At 44.5% G+C, this 26,785-nt stretch overlaps 1 protein-coding gene across 1 annotated transcript; it reads left to right on the top strand.

Moving 5' to 3' along the window:
- Positions 1 to 576: 576 nt before the first annotated feature.
- Positions 577 to 26,785, top strand: heca (hdc homolog, cell cycle regulator). The gene is made up of 4 exons (XM_055639178.1): positions 577 to 1,164; positions 13,350 to 14,357; positions 19,710 to 19,864; positions 21,052 to 26,785. Exons 1-4 carry the CDS (start codon positions 927 to 929, stop codon positions 21,214 to 21,216), a joined length of 1,566 nt encoding a protein of 521 aa, XP_055495153.1. The 5' UTR covers positions 577 to 926; the 3' UTR covers positions 21,217 to 26,785.

Below are 26,785 nucleotides of genomic sequence, written 5' to 3'. Positions count from 1 at the left end.
TTTGTACTGGAATATTTATTGGTGTTGCTGGCCAACGTGCTTGCAGCAAGTGAACCGTTCAAGTTCATACCTAGTGCAATATGCCAAACAAATAAAAACTCTTGACTCTTAAACGAACTTATTTTTTCAAGATAGTCTTTGACCTGCAACGTTCAACCGATGTCTCTTGCCACAGATAATGCCTGACCTATTGAGCGTTCGCAGCATCAATTACTGCCAGTTTTCTTTTTTGCAGCTGAGCAAGCAGAAAGCGGATCGGTTGGCTGCAGACCACAACAACCTGCAGTTTCGGCCCGCGGAAATCCTCCCGTTGTTGATCTCCACAGGTCGGAGGTGGAGAGGGGAGCGGTGTTCTTCGTGTGGTGTGGGATTTGATTGAAAGTACAACCGGACAGTCTGTGCTGGAGCAGCTCAAGGGGCCGTGAAGTCGGCGCCCGAAGAGGGCGGATCGGCGCGCGCGCCCCCGCGCACATTCACCAAAGCGGAAAAGGCCGACGCGGGAGTGCGCCTGGGTTCGGAGCGCGTTCACTGCGGACGGTGGGACAGCCCGGGGGCGCGCGCGCGCACACACACACACACCCACACCCAACCAAGCGGAAAAGGCCGACGCGGGAGCGCGCTCGCTGCGTCGAAGCGGTCGGTTGACGGTCGGGCCGGGGGCGCGCGCTCACGCACCTGGTTAACGAACACCGCCGCCCCCTCACAACACAACACAACACAACATAACACAGCGGGACGCGCCCTCCCTGTTGACGACGCCGCCCGCACCTCACTGCCCCACCGGAGCCATAGCGAGCGGCGGGACCGGCCGAGGGAGGGAGGGAGAGAGAGCAGGCAGCTAGCTGAGCGATGCGGGTTATGTAAATCAGAGACGGAGACAGCGGACGGATGAGCCCAGCGCCAGGCCTCGGACCCTCACCCTTACTATGCCGAACCAGAAGAGCGTCAAGGGCCGGAAAAATAAGCGCACCAACAGCAGCGGCGACGAGCAGGAGGCGGCGGCCGGGACGGCAGCTCTGGTGGCCGGAGCCGGGGCCGGGGCCGGGGCTGGGACCGGAGCCGCGGCGGTGGTGGCGACGGCGGCTGGAGCTGGAGCGGCGGCAGGGGCAGGAGCAGGGGCTACCGGAGCCTCAGCCGGCCCGTCCGAGGCGGGCAACGACCACGGTGAGATAATCCTGCGAAACACTTCCAACTAAAATAATAACAATGCGGCGTGATTGTGGCACCGACAGGTTGCTGGTTTTTTATTTATGTTTTGGGTGTGAAGTTTCTCCGGTGCGGACGAGCAGATTGTGTGGAGAATGTCACTGGTTTCTGGTTGGCCGATTGTATGTGCGAGGCCAGGCCCACGGACCAAACGCTGGCTTTAAAAATACACCATCCTATATCAGATTATCACAACATTTAAAATACATTTGTACGGGTACTTTGATAGGAAAGATTGAGATGGACATGGGACCATGCTAAAAAGGCATCCTGGCCAGCATGGACAGATTGGGCCGAAGGGCCTGTTTCCGTGTTGTGTGACTCGCTATTGTGCCCTCCGCAATGTTTGGGACAAAGATCCATCATTTATTTATTTGCCTCTGCACTGACCGTTTTGAGATTTGTAATAGAAAAAAAATCACATGTGGTTAAAGTGCACATTGTCAGATTTAAAAAAAATGCAATTTTTATACATTTAAAATGTATTAAAAACGTCTGGGACACATTGGCTTCACAGGCTTTGGAAATGCTCAGGTGTGTTTAATTGCCTCCTTAATGCAGGTATAAGAGAGCTCTCAGCACCTTGTCTTTCCATCACTTTGGAAACTTTTTTATTGCTGCTCTCAACATGAGGACCAAAGTTGTGCCATTGAAAGTCAAATAAGCCATTATGAGACTGAGAAACAAGAATAAAACTGTTAGAGACATCAGCTAAACATTAGGTTTACCAAAATCAAGTTTGGAACATAATTAAAAAGAAAGAGTATCGGTGAGCTTACTAACTGCAACGGGACTGGCAGTTAAGGAAGACCTCCACAGCTGGTGACAAAAAAATTCTCTCTATAATAAAGAAAAATCCCCAAACACCTGTCTGACAGATTAGAAACATTCTTCAGGAGTCAGGTGTGGATTTGTCAATGACCACTGCCCGCAGAAGACTTCGTGAACAGAAATACAGAGGCTGCACTGCAAGATGCAAAACACCGGTTAGCTGCAAAAACAGGATGGCCAGGTTACAGTTTGGCAAGAAGTACTTAAGAGCAACCATAGTTCTGGAAAAAGGTCTTGTGGACAGATGAGACGAAGATTGACACATCAGAGTGATGACAAGAGCAAAGTCTGGAGGAGAGAAGGAACTGCCCAACATCCAAAGCATACCACCCTCATCTGTGAAACACGGTGGTGGGGGTGTTATGGCCTAGGCATGTATAGCTACTGAAGGTATTGGCTCACATCTTCATTGATGATACAACTGCTGATAATAGTAGCATAATGAATTTTGAAGTGTATAGACATATCCTATCTGCTCAAGTTCAAACAATGGCCTCAAAACTCAGTGGCCGGCAGTACATTCTGTAGCAAGACAATGATCCCAAACATACTGCTGTAGCAAAGCTAAAAAATGGTAGATTCTTGAGTGGCCATGTCAATCACCCGATCTGAGCCCAATTGAGCATATCTTTTATATGTTGAGGAGAAAACTGAAGGGGACTAGCCCCCAAAACAAGTATAAGCTAAAGATAGCTGCTATACAGGCCTGGCAGAGCATCACCAGAGAAAACACCCAGCAACTGGTGATGTCCATGAATCGCAGACTTCAAGCAGTCATCGCATGCCAAGGATATGCAACAAAATACTAAAAATGGCTGCTTTCATTGCTGTGTCTCAAACATTAAGGCACCCTGAAATGGGGGGTGGGGGGGGGGGGGACTATGCATAAACACTGCTGTAATTTCTACATGGTGAGACCAAAATGTATAAAAATGGCCTTTATTAAAATCTGACAATGTGACTTTTTTCTATTACAAATCTCAAATTGTGGAGTGCAGAGGCAAATAAATAAATGATGGGTCTTTGTCCCAAACATTATGGAGGGTGCTGTATTTTCACTGAGACATTTGGGAGTGAATGAATATCACTGATCATTAAATGTTATGGGCAAGGGAATGTATCTTCTGGATTTTTTTTCTCCTTTTTTATTTGTACCCATCCACTTCGAGGACATAAATAGCATCAAATCCCACCTTGTTGCCTGGGATTGGGTTATTGAACTGTGATTGATTCACACCCAATACCTAATGTTGCTCTGTCATGGAGCCACTGGACAGTGGTGGGAGGTAGGTCTCATAGGCTGAGTTGATATTCTTCATTTTCCTTGGCCCAGTGAGGCTGACCCCATTGCAGTTGTGGTGTCACTTAGTTGGATGGTTTCAGAATCGTTTTTATATCACAGAAGGAGGCCTTCGAGTGTCTTTATCTAAATCCCTCCTGAAGATCCTGAATAACTGTTATCACCCCTACAGGCATCATAAATGATATTTTAATATATGCAACAAAACTGATTCCTCTGAATGATATTATTTTTTTTGTTGCTTGCCGCCTGGCCCTTGAACCATCTGCTATGATGCAGATTCCCTCTACTTATTATTCCAAACCATTCATAATCTTGTCCACCTCCATCAAATCTTCCAGCAGCTCTCTTTGTTCCAAGGAGTGCAGTTGCGTTCTGTGTGCAATTCTGGTCGCCCCATTGCATTTTGTGCAGTTTTAGTCGCCCATTGCAGGAACGCCCATCTTTGGAGCGCAGAAGGTTAAGGGGGGACTTGATAGAGGTCTTTAAAATGATGAGAGGGCTAGACAGAGTTGACGTGGATAAGCTTTTCCCACTGAGAGTAGGGAAGATTCAAACAAGATGACATGACTTGAGAATTAAGGGACAGAAGTTTAGGGGTAACATGAGGGGGAACTTCTTTACTCAGGGAGTGGTAGCTGTGTGGAATGAGCTTCCAGTGAAGGTGGTGGAAGCAGGTTCGATTTTATCATTTAAAAATAAATTGGATAGTTATATGGACGGGAAAGGAATGGAGGGTTATGGCCCGAGTGCAGGTAGATGGGACTAGGGGAGAATACGTGTTCGGCACGGACTAGAAGGGCCGAGATGGCCTGTTTCCGTGCTGTAATTGTTATATGGATGCGGAAGCTTTGGAGAGGGTGCAGAATGCGTACCAGAATGATGCATGGATTGGGTGGTATTAGCTTCAAGGAGAGGCTGGACAAACTTGGATTGTGGAATGCCCGAGGTTGAGGGGAGACCTGATGGGAGCATATAAATAAAATCATGAGAGGTGTAGATAGTGGAGATGGTTGGAACTTTTTTCCCAGGGTGCAAATGTCAAAGACTAAGAGGACAGAGGTTTAAGGTGGGAGGAGCAAAGTTAAAAGGAGATGTGCGGGAAAAGTTATTTTACATAGTGGTGGGTGCCTGTACATGGTGCCAGGGTGTGTAGTGGAGACAGAAGCTGATGTGATAGTGATGTTTATGAGGCTTTTAGATAGGCACATGGATTTGTAGGGAATGAAGGGATATTGATCATGTACGTGCAATTGAGATTTGTTTATCTTGTCATCATGTCCGGCACAGACATTCTAAGCAGAGGGATCCTTTCCTGAAAAGTATGTTCTGTGGCCATATTTGTTCCAAAGCATCCTCGTCTCCAAGACCATCACCGGTGACTCCAACTCCACCCCAGGAAGAAGCCAGCCTTCCTGATGAGCTTGTTAATTCCATTGGCATTCGTGGCCTTCGCCCTGCTACCCCAGCACACGGCAGAGAAGAAGATGGCGCTGGCCAGATTGGTAGAACATCTGCAGCATTTTACTGGAGATGTTGAAAGAGCGGAGCCTCCTCAGAAAGTACAGGCAGCTCTGTCCCTTATTATACAGTGCCTCAGCATTCCTGGACCAGTCCAGTTTACTGTCCAGGTAAACTTCAAGGTACTTGTACTACTTGGTAAACTGCACATCCACACTGTTGATGTAAACTGGGGATTGGGGTGTTCCTCTCTTCCTAAACTCCTTAGTCATGTCGGTGTTGAGCTGCAGGTGAAAAAAAGTTAAGTGTACACACACATACACGCAATAATAGTCTATGGAGTTCAGAACTCTCTAGTTGTGGTAGGACGATAACAACTGGGAAGAAGCTGCCCTTGAATCTGGAGGTGTGTGTTTTCACTCTTCTATACCTTTTGTCCGATGGGAGAGGGAAGAAGAGAGTATGGCCAGGGTGCGACTTGTCCTTGATTACATGATTACAATCGAGCCAGTCACAGTGTACATGATAGGGGAATAACATTTAGTGCAAGATAAAGCCAGTAAAGTCCAATCAAAGATAGTCTGAGGGTCACCAATGAGGTAGATAGTAGTTCAGAACTGTTCTCTAGTTGTGGTAGGATGGTCCAGTTGCCTGATAACAACGGGAAAGAAACTGTCCCTGAATCTGGAGGTGTGCGTTTTCACACTTTATACCTTTTGCCCGATGGGAGATTCTCCAGGGCTCTCACTTTTTTTCCTTGTTGCCAGCCGGGCAACCTTGGCAGCTTTTGCGTTGCCAAATGATAGTTTAGGTGGTCATTTAAGATGGCTTGCACGATGCGTGCGATAATGTGCTAGGACGAAGTGCGTAGTTACCATTCGGAATTATGCTCAATGAAGCATTCATGTATTATTTCTGCTTCTAATAAAGTCACAAACTAAACATATTCACCAATGAAGAGATGATATATACCACAATGACACGTAGCAAAATTATAATACGGTATCTCAATTCTTTTTACACATTGCAATTGTTATTATTTCTTTCCACTTCCAAACAAAAATGTGGTTGATTATTCAGCGTATGATCAACTTGCATCAATAATTCCTGGACCATGATAAAATTTATGCTTAACCATGCACACTACAGTTTGATGCAAGCATGTTTTCTGTGAAGGACCGAAAATTATCATGACATGGCCATAGCATGGGTTGTTATTGCAATTGGTACAGAAACACTATCGCTTCCCACATAATTTATCCACAACAAAATATACAGGTTGCAAGGAATTTTCTAAAGGCATTTTATGATAATAGCTGTTAAAACTGACTATACCCATCTGACAGGTTAAACATTGCACTAACTAATAAGAGACAGAGGAGGTGGGAAGGAAGGTCAGCGCTCCTCGGACAACATCGCCATCATCGCTGCAGGCAGGGAAATCGCTATCAAAATATGGGAGGGACCGGGGGACGGGGGGACAGAATATCTTGGAGGGGGGGGGGGAGGTCTCGGGTGGGGACCTCTCAAAACGGGGGAGGGACCCAAGGTATACAAAATGGCTCCACATAAACAGTGGCGACAAACCATTTTTAACATTTTCTATTTGTGGCTACCTTAGTTCTCGGCGGATCCCCCATGCAGGGTCGTCCTTTGCTCTCCCCCCCTCCCCCTCCATTGCTGTACTGTTCTATGTTCTATTATATTTTATCCTAAAGGCTAGTACACAACTTGCCGCCTTCTTTGCTTCCTCATCCCTCATCTCACACCATTTAAAATGCATATTCTGCATTTCTATTTTGTGTTTCAAAGAGAATAACACATTTTGCAACGTATTCTGCTACTTATTGCTTACTTGCTCAAGCTTGTCCAAATCCCCTTGAACCCTCTTTGCATTCTCCTCTCTACTGTCAATTCCACCTTGTTTTGCATCATTTGTAGACTTGGAAATATGACATTTGGTCCCCTCTACTAAAATCTTGGTGCAACTTGTGTAGCTGGAGCCCAGGGTCCTAGGCACCGATTCCTGATGTAGCCTAATAGTCAATGCCTGCCTACCTAAGAAATGGGCATGTATTCTCACTGTTTCACTAATCACATCTTGAAGACCTCCCAGTCTGTCAGTCAAACTTGGTAACCCTTTCATGAATCTATACCGACTACTCAATTCTATTCTTGTCAACATGTATTATTGCATTTTTCATTATAAATTTCTCATTTTACTTTCCATTGATTTTCAGTTACCCTGCCAACAGTTCCCAGATTTTCTTTTTATTTGCTTGGTCGGGAGAAATTCCAGAATCCAGACAATTTTGGAGGCAGTGACCAGAGCATCCACCTGTTGCCACCTGTTTCAAAACTTTGGGCTGTAGATCATTAAGTATACTGGATTTATTAGTTTGAAACTAACTTTTATTTGTGGAATTCCCTGCCACAGAGGGCAGTGGAGGCAAAATCACTGGATGGATTTAAGAGAGAGTTAGATAGAGCTCTAGGGGCTGGTGGAATCAAGAGATATGGGGAGAAGGCAGGCATGGATTATTGATTGGGGACGATCAGCCATGATCGCAATGAATGGCGGTGCTGGCTTGAAGGGCCAAATGGCCTCCTACTGCACCTATTTTCTATGTTTCTATGTTTTACTTCTTCTGTTTACTGAATGCTTCTGTTTACTGAATTTCCTTCAGTTCCCCTTTCTTGCTGGACAAGTTTTTTGGTTTTTATAGCAGGTGTTTGTGACTTTTGTGAAGACAATCACATCCTTCATTTCCTTACTTCCTGTTATAAATTTTCCAATCTCTGACCAAGAAAGCACACCAACGCCTCTACTGCCTTAGAAGTCTGGCATGTCCCCAACAACTCTCACCAACTTCTACAGATGCGCCATAGAAAGCATTTTATTGGGATGCATCACAGCTTGGTTTAGGAACAGCTCCATCCATCACCGTAAGAAATTGCAGCGAATTGTGGATACAGCGCAGACCATCACACAAACCATCCTCCCTTCCATTGACTCCCATTTATACCTCGAGCTGCCTCGGCAAGGCCAGCAGCATAATCAAGGACAAGTCGCACTCTGGCCACTCCATCTTCTCCCCTCTCCCATCGGGCAAAAGGTATAAAGTGTGAAAACGAACACCTCCAGATTCAGGGACAGTTTCTTTCCAGCTGTTATCAGGCAACTGAACCATCCAACCACAACTAGAGAACAGTTCTGAACTACTATCTACCTCATTGGTGACCCTCAGAGTATCTTTGATTGGACTTTACTGGCTTTATCTTGCACTAAATGTTATTCCCCTATCATGTACACTGTGACTGGCTCGATTGTAATCATGTAATCAAGGACAAGTCGCACCCTGGCCATACTCTCTTCTTCCCTCTCCCATCGAACAAAAGGTATAGAAGAGTGAAAACACACACCTCCAGATTCAAGGGCAGCTTCTTCCCAGTTGTTATCGTCCTACCACAATTAGAGAGTTCTGAACTCCATAGACTATTATTGCGTGTATGTGTGTGTACACTTAACTTTTTTTCACCTGCAGCTCAACACCGACATGACTAAGGAGTTTAGGAAGAGAGGAACACCCCAATCCCCAGTTTACATCAACAGTGTGGATGTGCAGTTTACCAAGTAGTACAAGTACCTTGAAGTTTACCTGGACAGTAAACTGGACTGGTCCAGGAATGCTGAGGCACTGTATAATAAGGGACAGAGCTGCCTGTACTTTCTGAGGAGGCTCCGCTCTTTCAACATCTCCAGTAAAATGCTGCAGATGTTCTACCAATCTGGCCAGCGCCATCTTCTTCTCTGCCGTGTGCTGGGGTAGCAGGGCGAAGGCCACGAATGCCAATGGAATTAACAAGCTCATCAGGAAGGCTGGCTTCTTCCTGGGGTGGAGTTGGAGTCACCGGTGATGGTCTTGGAGACGAGGATGCTCCTCATACTGTGGAGCATCATAGACAATATAGCTCACCCCCTCCATGGCACTATGCCAACCTGAGGAGCACCTTCAGCAACAACAATGTCTTTCCGCTGACTGGTTAGCACGCAACAAAAGCTTTTCACTGTACCTTGGTACACATGACGATAAACTTAATTGAACTGAAACTGAACTTGTGGAAGACTGTCCACAAAGACATTTTTACACAAAGGCTAAAAGCATTTTCACGATAATTGATGTGAATGACCCCTAATATAGCAATGACATATGAATATTGGCGTATAAAAGGAGACAGCAGATCATTTTATTTATATTATCTTTCATAGCCTCAACATTATAGATTTTGCAGTGAATTCAGACTTATTTTCTACTTTGAGTGTATTAGCAAATAGTTGTAATGTGTCATTTTATCAGATTAAAAAATTCCCAAGGGCTTCATCTGAGTGTTATCATCTAAAATTTGAAATATTACAAATTAGTCAAAGGTAAAAGCAAGACGTATTTATTTAGAGTCAGTCACAACCATACAAGGCTGTCCCAAGGACTTGGCAGTTTTTTATTTTTTATTATAGGAAATATGGGAGCACAGCAAGCTCCCACACACATGCAATAAAGACCCGATCATCTGCTTTAGTAACAGCTGGCTTGCAGGTTTTGAGTTTCAGGTTTGATTCTGACGTGGTGCTGCCTGTGTGGAAGTCTGTGTGATTTTCCTGTGGATTTTCCACGGGATTTTCTGTATCTCTTAGATGGCAAACGGGGTCTTAGTTTAAGGAATTTCCTCAGACTGAGCAGCACCCCCTCAGTAATGCATTATAGGGGGAAGCTTCTGTTTCAGCACAAGCCTCCTAGAGTGGGATGTGAATCTTCTCTCTCAGGGAGGAAAGAGCTATCTGCTGAGCCACGGACTGGGGTTTGAAGAGCAACAATTGGGATGTGCTCGAAAAATGCATCTTTGTTGAGATCGGTTTTAAAAAAAAAAAAACTTCTCAGCAGTTTCGTCTCTCGACATTAAATCCTGTAACTTGAATTGTAGGTGTAGCCCAGTCCATCACATAGATCTGCCTCCTCAACATCAACTCTCTACACTTCATGCTGACTCAGGAAAGCAGCCAACATAATTAATTTTTTACATTGGTCATCCCCTCTCCTCTTCAAATGCTTGAAAGCAAGTCCCATCAGATTTACGTATAGCTTCTTCCTTGCTGTTATCAACTAGTAAGCAGTCCTTCCATAAGCTAGGCCGAAGTACTGATCTTCCAACCTATCTCATTGCAGACCATGCATATTTTCTCTTTAAGTGTAATGCTGTAACGTTATTTTCTGCATTCTCCCTGTATGGGTTCTCCCCCGTGTGCTTTGGTCTCCTCCCACTTTCAAAAATGTGCAGGTTGGTAGGCTAATTGGCCGTTATAAATTGCTCTAGTATGTGGGTGGTGGAATCTGGGGGGAGTTGCTAAGATTACAATAAATGGGATTAATATAGGATGAGTGTAAATGGGTAGTTGATGATAAGCACGGACTGAATAGGTTGAAGGGATTGTTTCTTGCTGTATCCCACAAGGACATTGACTCTTTGACCTCCTGGCTGCACAATCTGACCTTTTATCTGGTCGTTATTATATTTTGTGTGGAAATTGTCTGCTGCATTTCCTACGTTAACAGGAGCACTGAAAGGTCAGAAACAAACCAAAAACAGGAAGCAGTTAAAACACTCGGCATCAACAGCATTTGTGTGGACTGAGAAACGTAGTTAATGTTTCATGTCCGGTTTCCTCTGTTCAGAATTGGAAAAGAGAAAAAACGTTGGTTTTAAGGTTTGGATAGTGAGGTTGGAGGGGTGGAAAGGACAAAGGGAACATCTCTGACAGAGTGAAGCTAGATTTATTGTCGGATAGACTATAACAAAGGAAGTCACCAAGTGGGTTAATGCGGGCAGTTAAGGTGGGATCTGAACAGGAAAATAAATGCTGCTAAATTAGAGAGGGAGAACACAAAGGACTGTAAAAGTTGTAAATTTTAGAACTGATGGACAAGCCCAATGATTTGGGCTGTACTAATGGAGGGAGAAATGAAAAGAGCCGATGTAACAAGATGGAATGGTCAGAGAATACAAGATACCTGAAGTTAAAGAATGATGTAGAGTCTGGAGGGCAGCAACATATCCAGACAAAAGATGTGTTGTTCCTCAAGCTTACACTGCATCAGGCCAGAGTGGAAATTTAAAAATGGCAGCCAATGGGGAAACTCTGCTTCCCTCTGCTAACTGAACACAATGCTGTTCAAAGTGGTCACCCTATCTGCATTTTCCTTTCCCTGTTGAAACGGGGGCACGTTGTGAAACTGAGTGCAGTACATCAGATTAGAACCTTTGCAATTGAATTACTGCTTCACCTGGAAGGAGCGTTCAGCACCATGGATGATGGGAAGGGGTGAAAGGACAGGTGTCGCATCTCCTGCATATCCACAGGAAAGTGCAGTTCGCAGTGGACAAGTTGGTGGAGGGGGAAGAGCAGACCAGGGAATTCAAATGGAATGTGTACGAAGGAACTGCTGATGCTGGTTTAAACCGAAGATGGACACTAAAAGCTGGAGTAACTCAGCGGGACAGGCAGCATCTCTGGAGAGAAGGATTGGGTGCCGTTTTTCGGGTTGAGTCCCTTCTTCCGACCATTCTTCAAATGGAATGGACCTTTTGTAATATTGAGGGGAAGATGTGTATGATGGTGGTATCTTGTTGAAGGTATGGAAAGTGCAAAGGTCAGAACTTCTTTATTGTCTGAAAGGTGATCGTAAATGTTTTTATGACATCCAAGATGTTTTACACCTTCCTATGTTGTCAGTTCTTGCAAGATTCTAAATTGTTTTACAACTAGTTGTTGCATATCTTGTTTTAAGCTATGTTACAATTCCCCACAAAAAATTATGGTCATAATCAAAATAGACTGCATTTTCATGTAATGGCTGAGGGTGAAGTAAATGGTTGAGCTACCAAAGAGGATTCCTCTTTTCTTTGTCTTATGTAGGAATTTGGATCTTTTGACACCGCCCCTGAGAGTAGACCTGCCTCATCCAATTAGAATCATAGTCATACGGTGTGGAAACAGGCCCTTCGGCCTAACTTGCCCACACCAACCAACATGTCCCATCTACGCTAGTCCCACCTGCCTGCATTTGGCCTATATCCCTCCAAACCTGTCCTATGCATTTACCTGTCTAATTGTTTCTTAAACATTACAATAGTCCCTGCCTTAGCTACCTCCTCTGGCAGCTTGTTCCATATATCCACCACTCTTTGTGTGAAAAAGTTAGCCCTCAGATTCCTATTCAATCCTTCTCTTTTCACCTTAAACCTGTGTCCAATATGAGCCTATGTATTCTGGGCAAAAGATTCTGTGTGTCTACCTGATTTATTCCTCTCATGATTTTATACACCTCATTTTATATCTCTCAACCTCCTGCGCTCCAAGGAATAGTCCCAGTTGAAGAACATCTGGCAGTACAGTCTTGCTCTCCACTGGGAGCATTGCCTAGATATTGTGCTTAATTCCAGAGCAATCTTAAGCCATAGTTTATGAATTGGAAGCAGAGGACTATCTACTGAGCCATGGCTGTTACACTAAAGTGATATAGGAAAATAGTCCATCAAGTCATACAGCATGGGAACAGGGCCTTCACCCCAACTTGTCCATGCAGACCAAGAGGCCCCATCTATGCTAGTCCCAGTTGTGTGCATTGGGCTCATATCTCTCTTAAGCATTCCTATCCATGCTCCTGTCCAGGTGTCTATTAAATCCTGTTTGAGTACCTACCTCATATACTGGCTCAACTACCACCTCTGGCAACTCATTTCATATATCCACCACCCTCTGAGTGAAAACGTTGCCCCTTAGGCTCTTACTAAATTTTGCACCATCACCTTCAACCAAGGTGACATAGGAGTAAAGCTACTGCCTTACAGTGCCAGAGACCCAGGTTTGATCCTGACTACGGGTGTTGTTTTGTATGGAGTTTGTAGGTTCTCCCTTTGACCCCGTGTAGGTTTTCTCCGAGATCTTCAGTTTCTTTCCACACTCCAAAGACACACAGATTTGTAGGATAACTGGTTTGGTATGAATGTACCCAGTGTGTGTACGATAGAGTTAACGTCCGGGGATCGCTGGTTGGTGCGACCCGGTGGTCCAAAGGGCCTGTTTACGCGCTATGTCTGTAAACAAAACTAAACTATGGTTCTTGATAGAATCCGCGGGAGGGGTGGTGGAGAGGATAAAAAAGGATTATTGAAAACTGGTATAAATGGTTGGTGTGTACTCAGTGGACTGAAGGTCCTGTTTACATTTTGTATGTCTGAGACTGCATCTTGTTGTTAGGTGTTTGAGATGGGTGCGTGTTTGTTGGGGCCGGTGCATTTGTTTTGCTGCCGGGCGATACAGGTGCTTTGTGGGGGCATGCATGTATTTGTTGGGGCCTGTGTGTGTTTGGTGTGGTGTGCATGGAAGTACTTGGTTGGGGTTTGTATGTGGTATTGGTTGCATGCGCGCGCTGGGTGTTCAGTACTGTGGACAAACACTGCTCTAGTAACCCACCCTCTCTCTTGCGTCCCACAGATGCGCCCTGTGCTACACCTCTGGTGTGCGGCATGGGCCGATCAGTGGAGCTGGACAAGGATGACTACCAGCGAGTGGTCTGCAACAACGAGCACTGTCCCTTCGGCAACTGGATGCACCTACAGTGCTTCTACGAGTGGGAGAGCAGCATCCTGGTGCAGTTCAATTGCATCGGCCGAGCTCGCAGCTGGAATGAGAAACAGTGCCGGCAGAACATGTGGAACAAGAAGGGTTATGACCTGGCCTTCCGCTTTTGCTCCTGCCGCTGCGGCCAGGGCCACCTGAGGAAGGACGTGGACTGGTACCAGGTGCGCAGGAGGCAGGACGACAAGAAGAAGAAGGCGGGCGTGCCCAAGGCGGGAGAGCTGGTGTCTGACGACGGCAAGAAGTGCAAGCTCAACCGACCGGCCAAGCTGCACGAGGGGCAGAGACGGCACTCGGTGGACCGGCAGAATTCTCAGGAGAAAGGCCCGGCCAACGGGAGCCACCGCTCGCCCTGCGGCTCCCCGCCCCACCAGTCCCCGCCCTTGGCCGGCCAGCCCTACCTACCGTTCTCCGCAGGCGGCCCCCGGGTGGCCCGTCATCTGGGCGAGTTCCTCAAGACGGCACTGCAGGCCGAGGCCTGCCGCAAGCTGCTGCCCGGCGGCTCCCGCTTTGGACAGGGTGAGCCAACGTTGCTGCCTCCTCAGCCGCCGTCCGGGCGGCTGGAGCCCTCGGTGCAGTTCCTCCGGCGGCTGGACCTGTCCGAGCTGCTGGCCCATGTGCCCAAGCACAAGGTGAACACCTACCACGTGCGGATGGAGGATGACGCGCAGGCCGGCCAAGGCGAGGAGCTGAGGAAGTTCATCCTGGCGGCGCTGAGCGCCAGCCAGAGGAACGTGGTCAACTGCGCCCTCTGCCACAAGGCACTGCCCGTCTTCGAACTCTTCCCGCTGGTGGACGGCACCCTGTTTCTCAGCCCCTCCCGGCACGATGAGATCGAATATGACGTCCCCTGTCACCTCCAAGGTAGGTCACATTCATATAGCAATGTTACAAAATATTGAGATTTTAAAAATCAAGTCTGCAATTTATCCCATCAGGTAAAGCATAAAAAGAAGTTTAATTTGACACCTAATTCACTTTCATATCTTCAGTATTAAAAAAGTTATGGCCATTTTCACACTCGGAAATTAGCATCTTGTTCCCCATTGATTTTCCATTGACTTAACACAAAAGCTGTGATCGAGGACAGTCCGAAGCCTATAACTTTATTAAAAATTAAGAGAACTGAAATAAATTTTCAGTTATTATAGACTGAAGCATTCTGAAACAAATATTAAACAATCTTACTTGGATGACCTGAAATTAAAGCATATAATTAGTTAGTTACCCAATTGTAGCTAATTCCAAAATTCAATTACTAGATCTAAACACCTATCCATTTCTTAAGGAAAGTTTTAAATTTTTTTAAATTTCTTAAATTTCTTAAGGAACATTTTTAAATAGCCTAAGTGTCCAAAGAACATTCAGACAAGAATTCACAATAAAACATGATTTTTAAATCTCATTGACATTAATTTACAGGCCAAATGGAAGGAATTTAGTGTTCAATTGCTGTAAATTAATGGCCATATAAATCGGCTTTTGAGTGGGATCGTGTGGAACGCGATGGTTTGGAACGTTCCCTTTGCGGTGAATTTGTACCCCATATGCCCAGAAAAATACTGCGGGATTTAATGGGCCCCCAAACCAGCTACTCGCAACATAAAATTTTGTATAAAGGGATCTTAAGAAGCGCTTTTTAATGTAAAAATAAACAGCCTACCTTGCGTTGTCCCCTACATGAGATCCGTCCCATTGGCGGCGGTCGCGGGTTTAGAGGATGATTTTTAACCTACTATAACAATTAAATAAATCAATATAGTTTAAAAATAGCTGCAGCGAACTAAGGTCGCAGCGATTTTTCGTCAGCAACTAAGTAGGCGGAACAACCTCGATTTGAATAACCGAGAGAAAATCTCGTTTAAACCCGCCCCCCCCTCTCAAAGGCGCCAAAATCACGCACACGGGCAGCGACAGACCTGCAGCGACGCTGAAGGTAAGTTTTGCAACATACCTAATTCATACGGGCTGAACCCGGGGAAATTGAAGTAGCGTAGGCACACATTGGTATTGGTTTATTACGGTTGTGTACCAAGATATAGTGAAAATCTTTGTATTGCACCCATCCTGACAAGTCATACCAAACAGGAGTGCAGCAGTAATTTTAATTTAATATATTGTCACGTGTACCGAGGTACAGTGAAAAGCTTTTGTTGCGTGCTAACCAGTCTCTGTGTCTGTCTAGTTCTCAATTGGGAGTGAAGCATAATCTTCCGCTAATTGCTACTTGGTCTCTCTGTACAATGGATACACACTTAGAATCTCCCTGCTTTCCCTACTTAAAATTAATTTATTTTCTCTCTTTTCCAGTTCTGATAAAGGGTTTCCAATCTGAAAGATTAATCCTGTTTCTTTTTCCGCATGTTGCCTGACCTGAGTATTTCCAGCAGCCTGCTTTAAGAGGGAACACCAGTTGATTTTAAGTTGCAGAGAGGATGGGAGGAAAGGTTTGCACAAAGGGAATATCTTTGATAGAATGAGGTTAGAGTTGTAGGGATAAACTGCTGATGTTATCCAGTTGAAAAATTACTTGCACCAAATACAGAGATAACCTACACCAGTACAGCACAGGAAGAGACCCTTTGTCCCATCATGTCTGTGCTGACCGTGATGCCATTCTAACTAATCCCATCTGCCTGCACATGGTAGTATCCCTCTATTCCGTGCCTATGTACAAAATTGCCTTGTATACGCCCCTATTATATCTGCTTCTGTCGCCTCCGTTAACAACATGTTACAGGCATCTAGCACTGTGTCCAAACAAACTTGCCTGGCACATCTTCCTTTACCTTAAACTCTTCACCTTCACATTTCCTCTAACCTGAAACACATAAGGTTATAATCCTCATGACCTTATCTTTTGCTCCTGCATTCCACAGAGATGTTGATTAATTTGCCACTGTAAATTGCCCCTAGTGTGTAGGTGTGTGTTGGAATCTGGGTTGAGTTGAGCGGAATGGGGAGAATAAAATGGGACTAGGGTACGGTAATGGGTGGGTAATAGTTGGCACCTTTTGCTGGTTCATAAGTGTAGTGTCCATGACACTAGGATAATTGAAGATTTGCCACTCCTTCGGCTGAGATTCTGCTGCTCATTTAAACACATTTAGTCATTGTGAGAGGATTGTAGTGGTGAATGGACGAGCAGAAAATCTCTGAGAATGGCGGACTAGGGCTTGAGAAGGTGCTGATGGGCGGACAGAAATATCGGGTTTAGTGTACAGCTACAGCAAGGAAACAAACCCACCGAGTCTGCACCAACTAGTAATCCCCACACATTAACACTATTTTAAACACATTAGGAACAATTTACAATTTTACCAAGCCAATTAACTTACAAAACCGTGGAGCATACAAATTCCATACCAACAGCACCCATAGTCAGGATTGAATCTGGGTCTCTGGTGCTGTAAAGGCAGCAACTCTACTGCTGCGCCACTGTGCTGCTTTCTCAAGGCTCTTGAGACAAAAGACATGGGATTGATTCCAAGGTCTCTGAATGTGAAGAGGTGGGTTTGTACGGGTGTCAGGGGTTATGGGGAGAAGGCAGGGGAATGGGGTTAGGAGGGAGACATAGATCAGCCATGATTGAATGGTGGAACAGACTTAATGGGCAGAATGGCCTAATTCTGCTCTTGTCATATGACTTTATGATGGGACTTTGGGCATTGTGAGGATGGAACTTGGGAGAGCAGAGGTGACGAGCTCATGTTCTGAGGTCACAGTGATATTGGCTTGGACTGAACGATCTCCAGACATGAACTGTTTGCAAATCCATGACTACACTGCGGGTTTATAAATGAATTTTGCCTATTTTCCTGGTGAAGATCAGCTTGGCTGTCTGTCATGGGGGATTAATTTAATGAATATTTCTCATCCATTTTTATTGTGGAGAAAATCGAGGCAGCTAAGGAATTGAGGGAAATTAATTGTGATCTCTTGGACTAAATGCAAATGACCAAAGATGAGATAATGACAGTTTTAAAGTACATTAAGGTGGATCAATCCCCAGTGTCGGACTAGGTGCATTCTCGGACCTTGTGGGAAGATAAGGAAGAAATTGTAGTGGCCCTTATTTGCTCCATCTTTAGCTACTGAAAACTGAAATATTGATTGATTGATACTTTATTATCATGTGGCATGTCTGTAGATTGGTTACTTCACTTACTAACCAATCGCGTGCTTTATTATTAGAATCTCTGCCTACTACACTGTTCATGTTATCGCAACCCAACTCGTGCTGCCAGTCTACGCTGATACTCAGCTGAAGCAACATGCTGTAGTGTGTTATAAGTGCCTTTCAATAAATACTGTTGTACCATGTTCGTGAGTATGACTGGGTCATTTGACTATGTTGCAGTGAAATACATTGTTTTTGTAAGCTGAGGAATGGCAAAGCAGGGAAGGACAGTGGAATGTAGGGTCCTGGGAACTATTGTAGAACAGAGCAACCTAGGAGTACAAATATATTGTTCTTAGAAAGTGGCATTTGGCACAGTGGAATTTAGGGCACCGACTGCAGAATGCACTTGCACAAGATGCTGATGAGGCCGCACTTAATATAATGTGTACAGTTTTAGTCACCCTGGTCTTGGAAAGAAGTCCTTAACCTAGAAAGAATGCACAGAAGATTTATAAGAAAGGGCCTGAGATTTGGGGAGAGGTTCGGCAGATTAGGACTTTGTTCCTTGGATTGTAGGAGGTTGGGGGTGGAGGGATGGGGGTGTTCTTCTAGAGGTGCATACAGTTATGAGGGTCATAGATGGGTGAATGCATACAGTCTTTTCCTCAAGGAATCAAAACCCAGGGTAGATGTTTAAGATGAAAGGAGAAAGATTTAAAAGGAACCCAAGGGGCAGTTTTCTGCACTGAGGGCGAGCTGCCAGAGTGTACAATAACATAACAAATAAAATAACATAATATTTGGACAGCTACATGGATGCAGTAGGTTTAGAGGGATATGGGTCAAATGTGGGCAAATAAATCCGGTTTAGATGGGTGTCTGTCGGCATAGATGAGTTGGATGAAGAGCCTATTTCCATGCTGAACTCTCTAACTGAACTTACAAAGGAAGCCTTGGTCCAAAGACAGAGGTGGCTTCGAGAGTGGGGCTAGAGGGGAAAAACCTTTCATTTGTAAACATAGATACATTAAAAACAGGTGCAGGAGTAGGCCTTCGAGCCAGCACCACCATTCAATATGATCATGACTGATCATCCAAAATCAGTACTCCTTTCTCCCCATATTTCTTGATTCCGTTAGACCTATGAGCTTCTTCTTGCGTATGGCGTGCACAGCCTAAAGTTGTGGGACAACTTGTTCTATTTGATCTTATTTGATTGTGCATGCTGGGTTGATTGCATTCGTTGAAACAGGGCGGACCACGTGAAGGTTGCAATCTCCCACCACGCCCTATGAGCTATATCTAACTCGCTCTTGAATACATCCAATTCATAGTCCCATTCATCTGTGTCAAAGTCCAATTCATAATTCTAGACTACCCCATAGTGCTGTAGACACGTTTGGTCACTGCTACAATGTGGAATGAGGGTAGTTAATTTGCTTACAGCGAGCTCTCAGAAACAATGGGAAGATTGTGATCGGATTTGTATGATTGGTTGAAAGTTGGATATTGGCTAGTGGACCAGGAATCGTCCTATTCTTCTTCAAAATAGTGCCACAGGTTCTTTTACATGCTTCCGAGGGACTAGACTGATATTTTGGTGTAATGTTGAATTGTAAAGACTGCAGCACTGAGGGAGAAGAAACTCTCCAGTGCAGACGTAGAGTCAGCCAACCTTGTGGACCTGCCTGAAGAGGGCTTTGTATCACTAAACTGCTGTGTGCATAGCAACCTGAGCCCTTTAGCAGTGGAAAATATTGTCCAAAAAAATATTGGGACATGCACTCTGATCTCACTATTTTAAGCCATAATTTTTAGTTCTTCAAACTAAATTACGTAAATATTTAGAATGGAAATTGTTATGTGATCGTTCATGTTTTGTGTGGTTGTGGGCTTGTCCATGAAAGCTGGGATCTGTAGTGTGTTTCTGAATGTTTGTTGGCTGCTCTTGTAGAAGTAACACTTGCGTTGTGGCCGAAATTTACCAGCTGGTTAGGTCTACCTTGTGTAAGAGTCATGTTCCCCAGCTTATAATGTACCTACTGCAAATAATATTGCGGTGGTTAGACCTGACCCACATTTTGTTGTTTCAGGAAGGCTCATGCACCTCTATGCCATTTGTGTGGATTGCCTAGAAGGAGTGCACAAGATAATTTGCATCAAATGCAAGTCGCGTTGGGAAGGGGGCTGGCACCAGCTGGGAACCATGTACACTTATGATATTCTGGCTGCGTCTCCTTGCTGTCAGGTGAGTGCTGCACTTGTATTCATTTCTGTCCCTCCAAACAACAATCAGTCTGAAGATGGATCCAGACCGGAAACGTCACCTATCCATGTTCTCTAGAGATGCTGCCTATCCTGCTGAGTTACACCAGCTCTTTGTTTCCTTGCCTGTTTAAAGTTGGTTTGCCAAAGGGATAGTGATGTGGGTGTGAGTGAGGGTGTTTCCTTGGCTGTTATTGTTATTGGCTACATTGTGGTCAAGTGTTCGTGGTGCTTCAAAGTACACATAATAGATCGTAGCCCGTTCAGACACATGAGTCAAGATGGGAACCAATAATTTGGTCACAGATAGTTTACCCTTGAGTGGGGATGGGGGCTAGGTTGGGGAAGGCAATTTTCTCAAATTGGGAACTTAAGAGGAGCTGTTCATTTGCTCTTTTGAAAGCCTTCATGGGTTGCCAACATTTTATCCCAAGAATATGAGTCTGACTTGCTGTAGCTGGACAAAAGCCCATCTAAGCTCTGGAGTTTGCACATTCTCTCTGTAACTGTATGGGCTTCCTACCACTCCCCAAAGTAGTACAATCTGTAGGTTAGTTGGCAGCTGTAAACAGCTCTTGGTGTATAGTTCATCTGTAGGGTTGATGGAATGTGGAAAGAATAAAATGGGTGCATATGTTTCCCTCTGCTGCTTTGATGGTGGTTCAGCTGACAGATCCCTGGCTGCACCTCCTTCTAGCCTCAATGAGGTGCAGTACAGTATTGGATGAGTACAGTATCTTTAGATACTGGAAATCCTTTAATGCAGAACAGTTGCCAATCCAAATTCCTCTACCCTTATGCTCTTCTGCACACTTTTTATTACCCATTTTAATATTTTCCAGTGTCATCTGTATACCTAATCCACCTTTTGTACCGTATAAATTTGTAGCACGGAAAGACTATTTGGCCAATTGAGCGCATGTTGGGTGAGACGAACCCTCTCTCCAAGTCTTGGACTGTTCCTCTGCAGGTTGCTGCTCATCCAGGTACTCCTCAGCGTGATGGGGGTTTCTAAACCCCCCCCCCCCCCCACTCCCCTAACTCTTTGGGGAGAGGGGAATTAAAGCTGCATTCCTCATCTTTTCCATATCGTAAGTTGACAAGGATATCTGTCTTCGCTTTCTCATGTACACTCAAAATCGTGATTAAATAACTTTTTTTTCCTTTCAGGCGAGGCTGAACTGCAAGCACTGTGGGAAGCCGGTCATCGATGTGCGAGTGGGGATGCAGTATTTCTCCGAATACAGCAACGTCCAACAATGTCCGCACTGTGGCAACCTAGACTACCACTTTGTAAAACCCTTTTCCTCCTTCAAAGTGTTGGAAGCTTATTGACGATTGGTTTCTCTTTTTATTGTTTTCTTTCTAGAGTAATTATTATGTAGAGGTATAGAACCTTTACTCGTTTCTGTTTTGGTTGCTTGTGTGTAAGTCTTTATCCAGTGTTAGCCATTGGTTATTGGGTTGGGAGTCGCAGGAGGGTTAGCTGAATTGGTAAGTTGCCTATTCCAAGTGAAAAAGATTTGCATACAAGCTGCTAGTTCGATCAGTTGGGTTGGTTTGACACTGCATCCTCCAAGGTTCTGTTTCCACCTTGAAAAGAATCAAAAGGGGTTTTATTTTGCTATTGTAGTTGGTAATTGGTGCTTGACGGTTGAATGTAACTCTACTCTAGGCACCGGGTGCCTTCCCTTTCCGGAGTATTTCCCTGCCCTTATTAGGGTTGGTTCAAGACTCCAGTTGTGATATGTTGGATTTAAAGAGGGGAAATAATTATTGTGCAAAGGAGGTGGATTGAGGCTTGCTGCTTTCATTTGATAGGGCCATGTTTTCCCCCTTTAAGACTTTTTTCCCCTTTAGTCTCTACACTGCATATATTACTGCCATAACAAATTCTCATCCTGCCTTTTCCCCAAGACCTAAATCCCTGTTGCTTCAAGAGTGGTTCTTTGCCATATGTACAGGAAGAATGGAAGTTTTGCTTATTGTAGCTTTACAGGCACATTGAATGCAACATGACAAATACATCTAAAATAAATGATCAGTTCTTCAAAATAAACCACATCACAATAATGCAAAAACCAAAGTATATTGAGCAACCATGGTAGTGCAAGGTCCATAGTGGTTGGGTGCTGTGGCAGAGTTGTGGTTAGGGTTGCGCAGAGTAGTTCAAGAACATGTTGGGTGATGGGAAGAAGCTGCTCTTTAACCAGGAGGTAACGATTCTCAGGCTCCTGTACCACCTTCCTGATAGTAGCAGAGCAAAGAGAGTGGTCAGGACAGGGTGTGGATCTTTGAATACTTCTTGAGGGAGTGCTTCCTGAGGATCAGTTCAATGGTGTGGGGAGGACAATACCCAAAGTGGGCCAGGCAATGTCTACCACTTTCTGCAGCTTACTTTGGCCTTGAGAATTCAGATTATTGTACACCTGCTGATAAACCACATCTTCTGTGAATGAAGACTTGGATTTATATCAATGTGAGTTTCTGCTCAAATTTTCAATTATTTCAAAATGTAGTGACTAATTGGATCACAACATGACAGGTGGCTTTTGCCATGTTGATTGTGGGATATATGTTGAATAGGAACTGAAGATAATGTCCTTCCTTTGCTTGGTAATAATACCAAAAGACAGAACTTTCAAACATACAGGACCTCGTTAGTGTTGGGTGGGAGAGTGGGCCCCTGAATTTGTCCAGGCTGTTTGATTAGGACTTGAACCCATAAACCGTAACTCATAAGCAGTGATGCCTCCTTGTGCAACAGCTGATAGGTCAATTATTGGAATATTGCTTTGAGTTTGGGTTATGGCTCTAGTAACTCTGAGTTTCCAGTTGCCAGTCATTTTATTTCTTCATTCCACTATCATTTCGACTCCACTGTCTTTGGCCACTTAAAAGACCAACACTTTAGTCTCCTTTTTGGTTCAATACAACCTTTGGGACTCATTGTTAAATTTAACAATCGTAACATTCATAGAATTTGTGTTGAATTTCTCGCTTCTCCCAATCTCTTCTTAATTTTTTTTCTTTTCTCCTACCCTTATCCAATTTCTCTCATCCCTTTTACCTATCCATGTTTTTTTTTAATTGACGTAACTACCTGTCCCTACCATTTCCTAGTACCATATACTCGCTGTTTAACAAAATGCCCCTCTGGTCTCTTTGATCTTTACCCCTCTCTCCTTAAACCTATGCACTCTAGTTTTAGACTTCCCTACCTGTAAATAGATGGTGGCTATTCACCTTATCCACTCTCTTCATTATATTATAAACCTCTATAAGGTCACCCCTTGACCTTTTACACTCTAGAAACTTCTAGGAACTCAAATTCATCCAGATTCGGTAACACATACTCAGAAATCTTCTTTGCCCTCTTTCCAGTTTAATGACATTCTTCCTATAGCAAGGTCACCAGAACTGTATTTAGTACTCCAAATGTGGCCGTGCCAATGTCTCGTACATCTAGTTTAGTTTTTTTAGTTTAGTTTAGAGATACAGTGCGGAGACAGGCCCTTTGGCCCACTGAGTCCGCACCGACCAGCGATCCCCATACATCAACACTGTCCTACACACACTAGGGACAATTTACACGTACACCAGGCCAATTAACCTACATACTTGTACGTCTTTGGTGTGTGGGAGGAACCCGAAGATCTCGGAGAAAACCCACGCGGTCACGGGGAGAACGTACAAACTCCGTACAGACAGCACCTGTAGTCAGGATCGAACCTGGGTCTCTGGTGCTGCAAGCGCTGTAAGGCAGCAACTACCTCCTTTGGCAGCTTGTTCCATACACCCACCACCCTTGTGAAAAAGTTATCCTATTAAAGGAATTGCCCAGGAAGCTACAGACCATCTAAAATCAGACATCCATGCAATAATCTAGTAGGACCCATCCTACCACATGGAGCATAAAGGGCACCATTAGGTCCAGCCTCTCAAGGACTTGTTACCCAGAGGTCCAGCCCCATTACCGGGTGACCCTATGTTTAGTTTTTTTAGTTTCGAGGTACAGCGCAGAAACAGGCCCACCAAATCCATGCCGACAAGGGATCACACCGTACACTAGCACTTTCCTACACACGAGGGACAATTTGCAATTATACCAAGCCAATTAACCTACAAACTTATACGTCTTTGCAGTGTGGGGAAAAAAACAAAACTCTTTGAGAAAATCCATGCAGGTCATAGGGAAAACGTCCAAACTCCGTACAGACAAGCACCCGTAGTCAGGATTGAACCTGGGTCTCTGGCGCTGTAAGGCAGCAATGCTACTGCTGCACCACTATGCCGCCTCAATGTGCAGTGTCCCATATTGTGCTGCTGAGTCCATTATCAACAAATGTATGTGCCATTGCTTTACCGCTATCCCTTCCTCCCCAAAAATCTTTTACAAGTATTATTAGTAAAGGTTGGATGTGTGCTGATGAACTGTGGACTCTGAGGTGTTCACTGCTGTCTCTGCTTGCTATGGCTGCATCAGCCTGGCGTTGTCTGACTCTGTGCTGATGTAACCCTGGCAAGAATGCATGGGGAGGCAATTCACTCAAGCAGCTTCTGGAGCTTGGCTTGTTTGGAACCTGCCTCCACCTCAGAGGGCGGTGGAGGCAGGTTCTCTGGATGCTTTCAAGAGAGAGTTAGATAGGGCTCTTAAAAATAGCGGAGTCAGGGGATATGGGGAGAAGGCAGGAACGGGGTACTGATTGGGGATGATCAGCCATGATCACATTGAATGGCGGTGCTGGCTCGAAGGGCCGAATGCTGCCGAATGCTACTGCTGTACCTATTGTCTATTGTTTGGAGAGTCTGAGATTGTTATATTTGGAGTTGGGTTATTTAAAGTGAGATTTAATAGTGATGTTTAAAATTCTGAAGGGTTTAGATTAGGGGAAACCACTATCTGAAGGCAGATTACAGTGGGGAATAGAGTTTACATGATTAGATCACGAGCGATGACCTATAGAATGGTTACAACACAGTTGAAGACTATTTCATGCATTGGGTCTTTGACATTTTGTAAGAACATTCAGCCTGTACTGTTCCCTCACCCTCTTCCTCCAAATCTGCAGGTATATCTAACCGATTCCTTTAAGAAAATAGTGATTAAATTTTTACTGTTTTGCCCATGCAACCAATGTTACACACCATTAGAATCTGTTACAACACTTGTCTCCCCTCCACTACCAATCTCCCTTAATCAATGAACCCTGGTTTGCAATCCTGAGACCAGTTTCTCCTTATTTACTCTTCAGACTCTTGATGTTTTCCAGCTCTTCAATCAGATCGCCCCTTGTCTTAAAAAAAAAAACTCCAACTTTGCTAATCTTTCTACCTAACCTGAACCTCTCACCTCTGGATGCTCTCTAGTAAATCTCTCCCTCCACAACCACTCCACCTTCACATTTATGCGACTGGTTTTAAACTTGACTGAACTCTCAAAATGTTGCAAGAGCCAGATTTAAGTGTAACATTCAACATATAATTGGACCTGTGTTAGAAGAGGAGAAATACTGCACATCCATAGGGAGAAGAAGAGGTGGCACAGTGGCGCAACGGTAGAGTTGCTGCCTTGCAGCGCCAGAGACACGGATTCGATCTTGACTATGGGTGCTGTCTGTACGGAGCTGGTACGTTCTCCCTGTGACCACGTGGTTTCCTCCGGGTGCTCCAAAGGCGTGCAGGTTTGTAGGTTAATTGGTTTTGATAAAAATTGTCCCGTGTGTGTAGGATAGTGTTAGTGACTGCTGGGCGGCACACACTCGATGGGCCGGACAGCCTGTTTCCGTGCCGTATCTCTAAAGTCTTATGGTATAGTGGACATGTTGAGAGTAATTGGATTACTCTTTTAGAGGTACATCTTCCTTCTGTACCTCCTGCATCCTATTTGAGTAGTGGTGCTATACAAGTAGATCTAATTGGAGAATTGGTCTGCTTTGAACCTTTGGCAATCAGATGGAAGAGGATCCTTGGAAGCTCTTGTACACCTGTTCACTGTGGTCTAAATTCTGAGCTTGTTGCCTTGCTCGGTATTGATAAAGGATAAAAGATTCTGCATTGGAGAAAGGGTTTCCATTTATGAAGTTGATTCTTCACTTTGGAGAATGAGCCTCAATCAATCAAGTTTTATTCTTCACTTGCACATAAGTGCAAGAGAAATGAATTCGCCAGCAGCTGTACAATAAACAAATTTAACACAAACATCCATCACAGCATTCTTCACTGTGGTGGAATTCACAAAATTTGGCCAGTCCTCCTCCATTTTCCATTACAGCCTATTAGGATGGTTGTCATCTTCCCCCCCCCCCCCATATCCCCAATCCTTTTATTCACCCCTTCTCCCTGTGAACCCAAGTGGTTGGTGTGATCCCTAACCTGACTGTCAGAGCTGATGGTTTTGGACTAAGACTTTTCCTTGCACTGTTGACATTTACCAGACTGATTGGATTGGGACTTCTGATCCCATTAGAAGCTTCTCCCCTCTAAATGCCCCGTTTTAATGATGACATTTGCTGATGGCCTCACGCTGCTTATCCCAGTCAAAAATATACAGAATATAAATTGTTTCTTGGAAAAAAAAGTTATTTTTGCATTAGGAAAAGTTTGTGTGTCTGAGAGAGTGTGTTTGAGCTTGTGTGCATACAATAAGGGTTAGTACAGTATTATACAAGTAAGCGTTTTTAACTGCTTTCTAAGCCTGAGGAACACAAGCTGGCAGACCTGAACCTGGTGCAGGCTTCATGCTTTTATTGAGATGCTTCACTGCTCCACTTGTGAAAAGTGAATGGCGATCAAAGGTTTGAGGATATTGTGTTGTAAAGCTTATTGTTCAGGTGGTAAAAGCCACAATTTTGGTTAAGAGCACATTTTTACTTGCAATAAATTATGGTAAGAAGCCTTTTGA

The sequence above is a fragment of the Leucoraja erinacea genome, chromosome 8, assembly GCF_028641065.1.
Source record: "Leucoraja erinacea ecotype New England chromosome 8, Leri_hhj_1, whole genome shotgun sequence".
Lineage (NCBI taxonomy): Eukaryota > Metazoa > Chordata > Chondrichthyes > Rajiformes > Rajidae > Leucoraja > Leucoraja erinaceus.
The sequence above is the reverse complement of the archived record's forward strand: the minus strand, read 5'-3'. Positions and strand labels throughout refer to the sequence as shown.

Coding starts and splice junctions, on each gene's coding strand:
- heca (XM_055639178.1), top strand. CDS start 927: ATGCCGAACCAGAAGAGCGTCAAGGGCCGGAAAAATAAGCGCACCAAC. Junction 1,165..13,349: donor CGAGGCGGGCAACGACCACG/GTGAGATAATCC, acceptor TGCGTCCCACAG/ATGCGCCCTGTGCTACACCT. Junction 14,358..19,709: donor CGTCCCCTGTCACCTCCAAG/GTAGGTCACATT, acceptor TTGTTGTTTCAG/GAAGGCTCATGCACCTCTAT.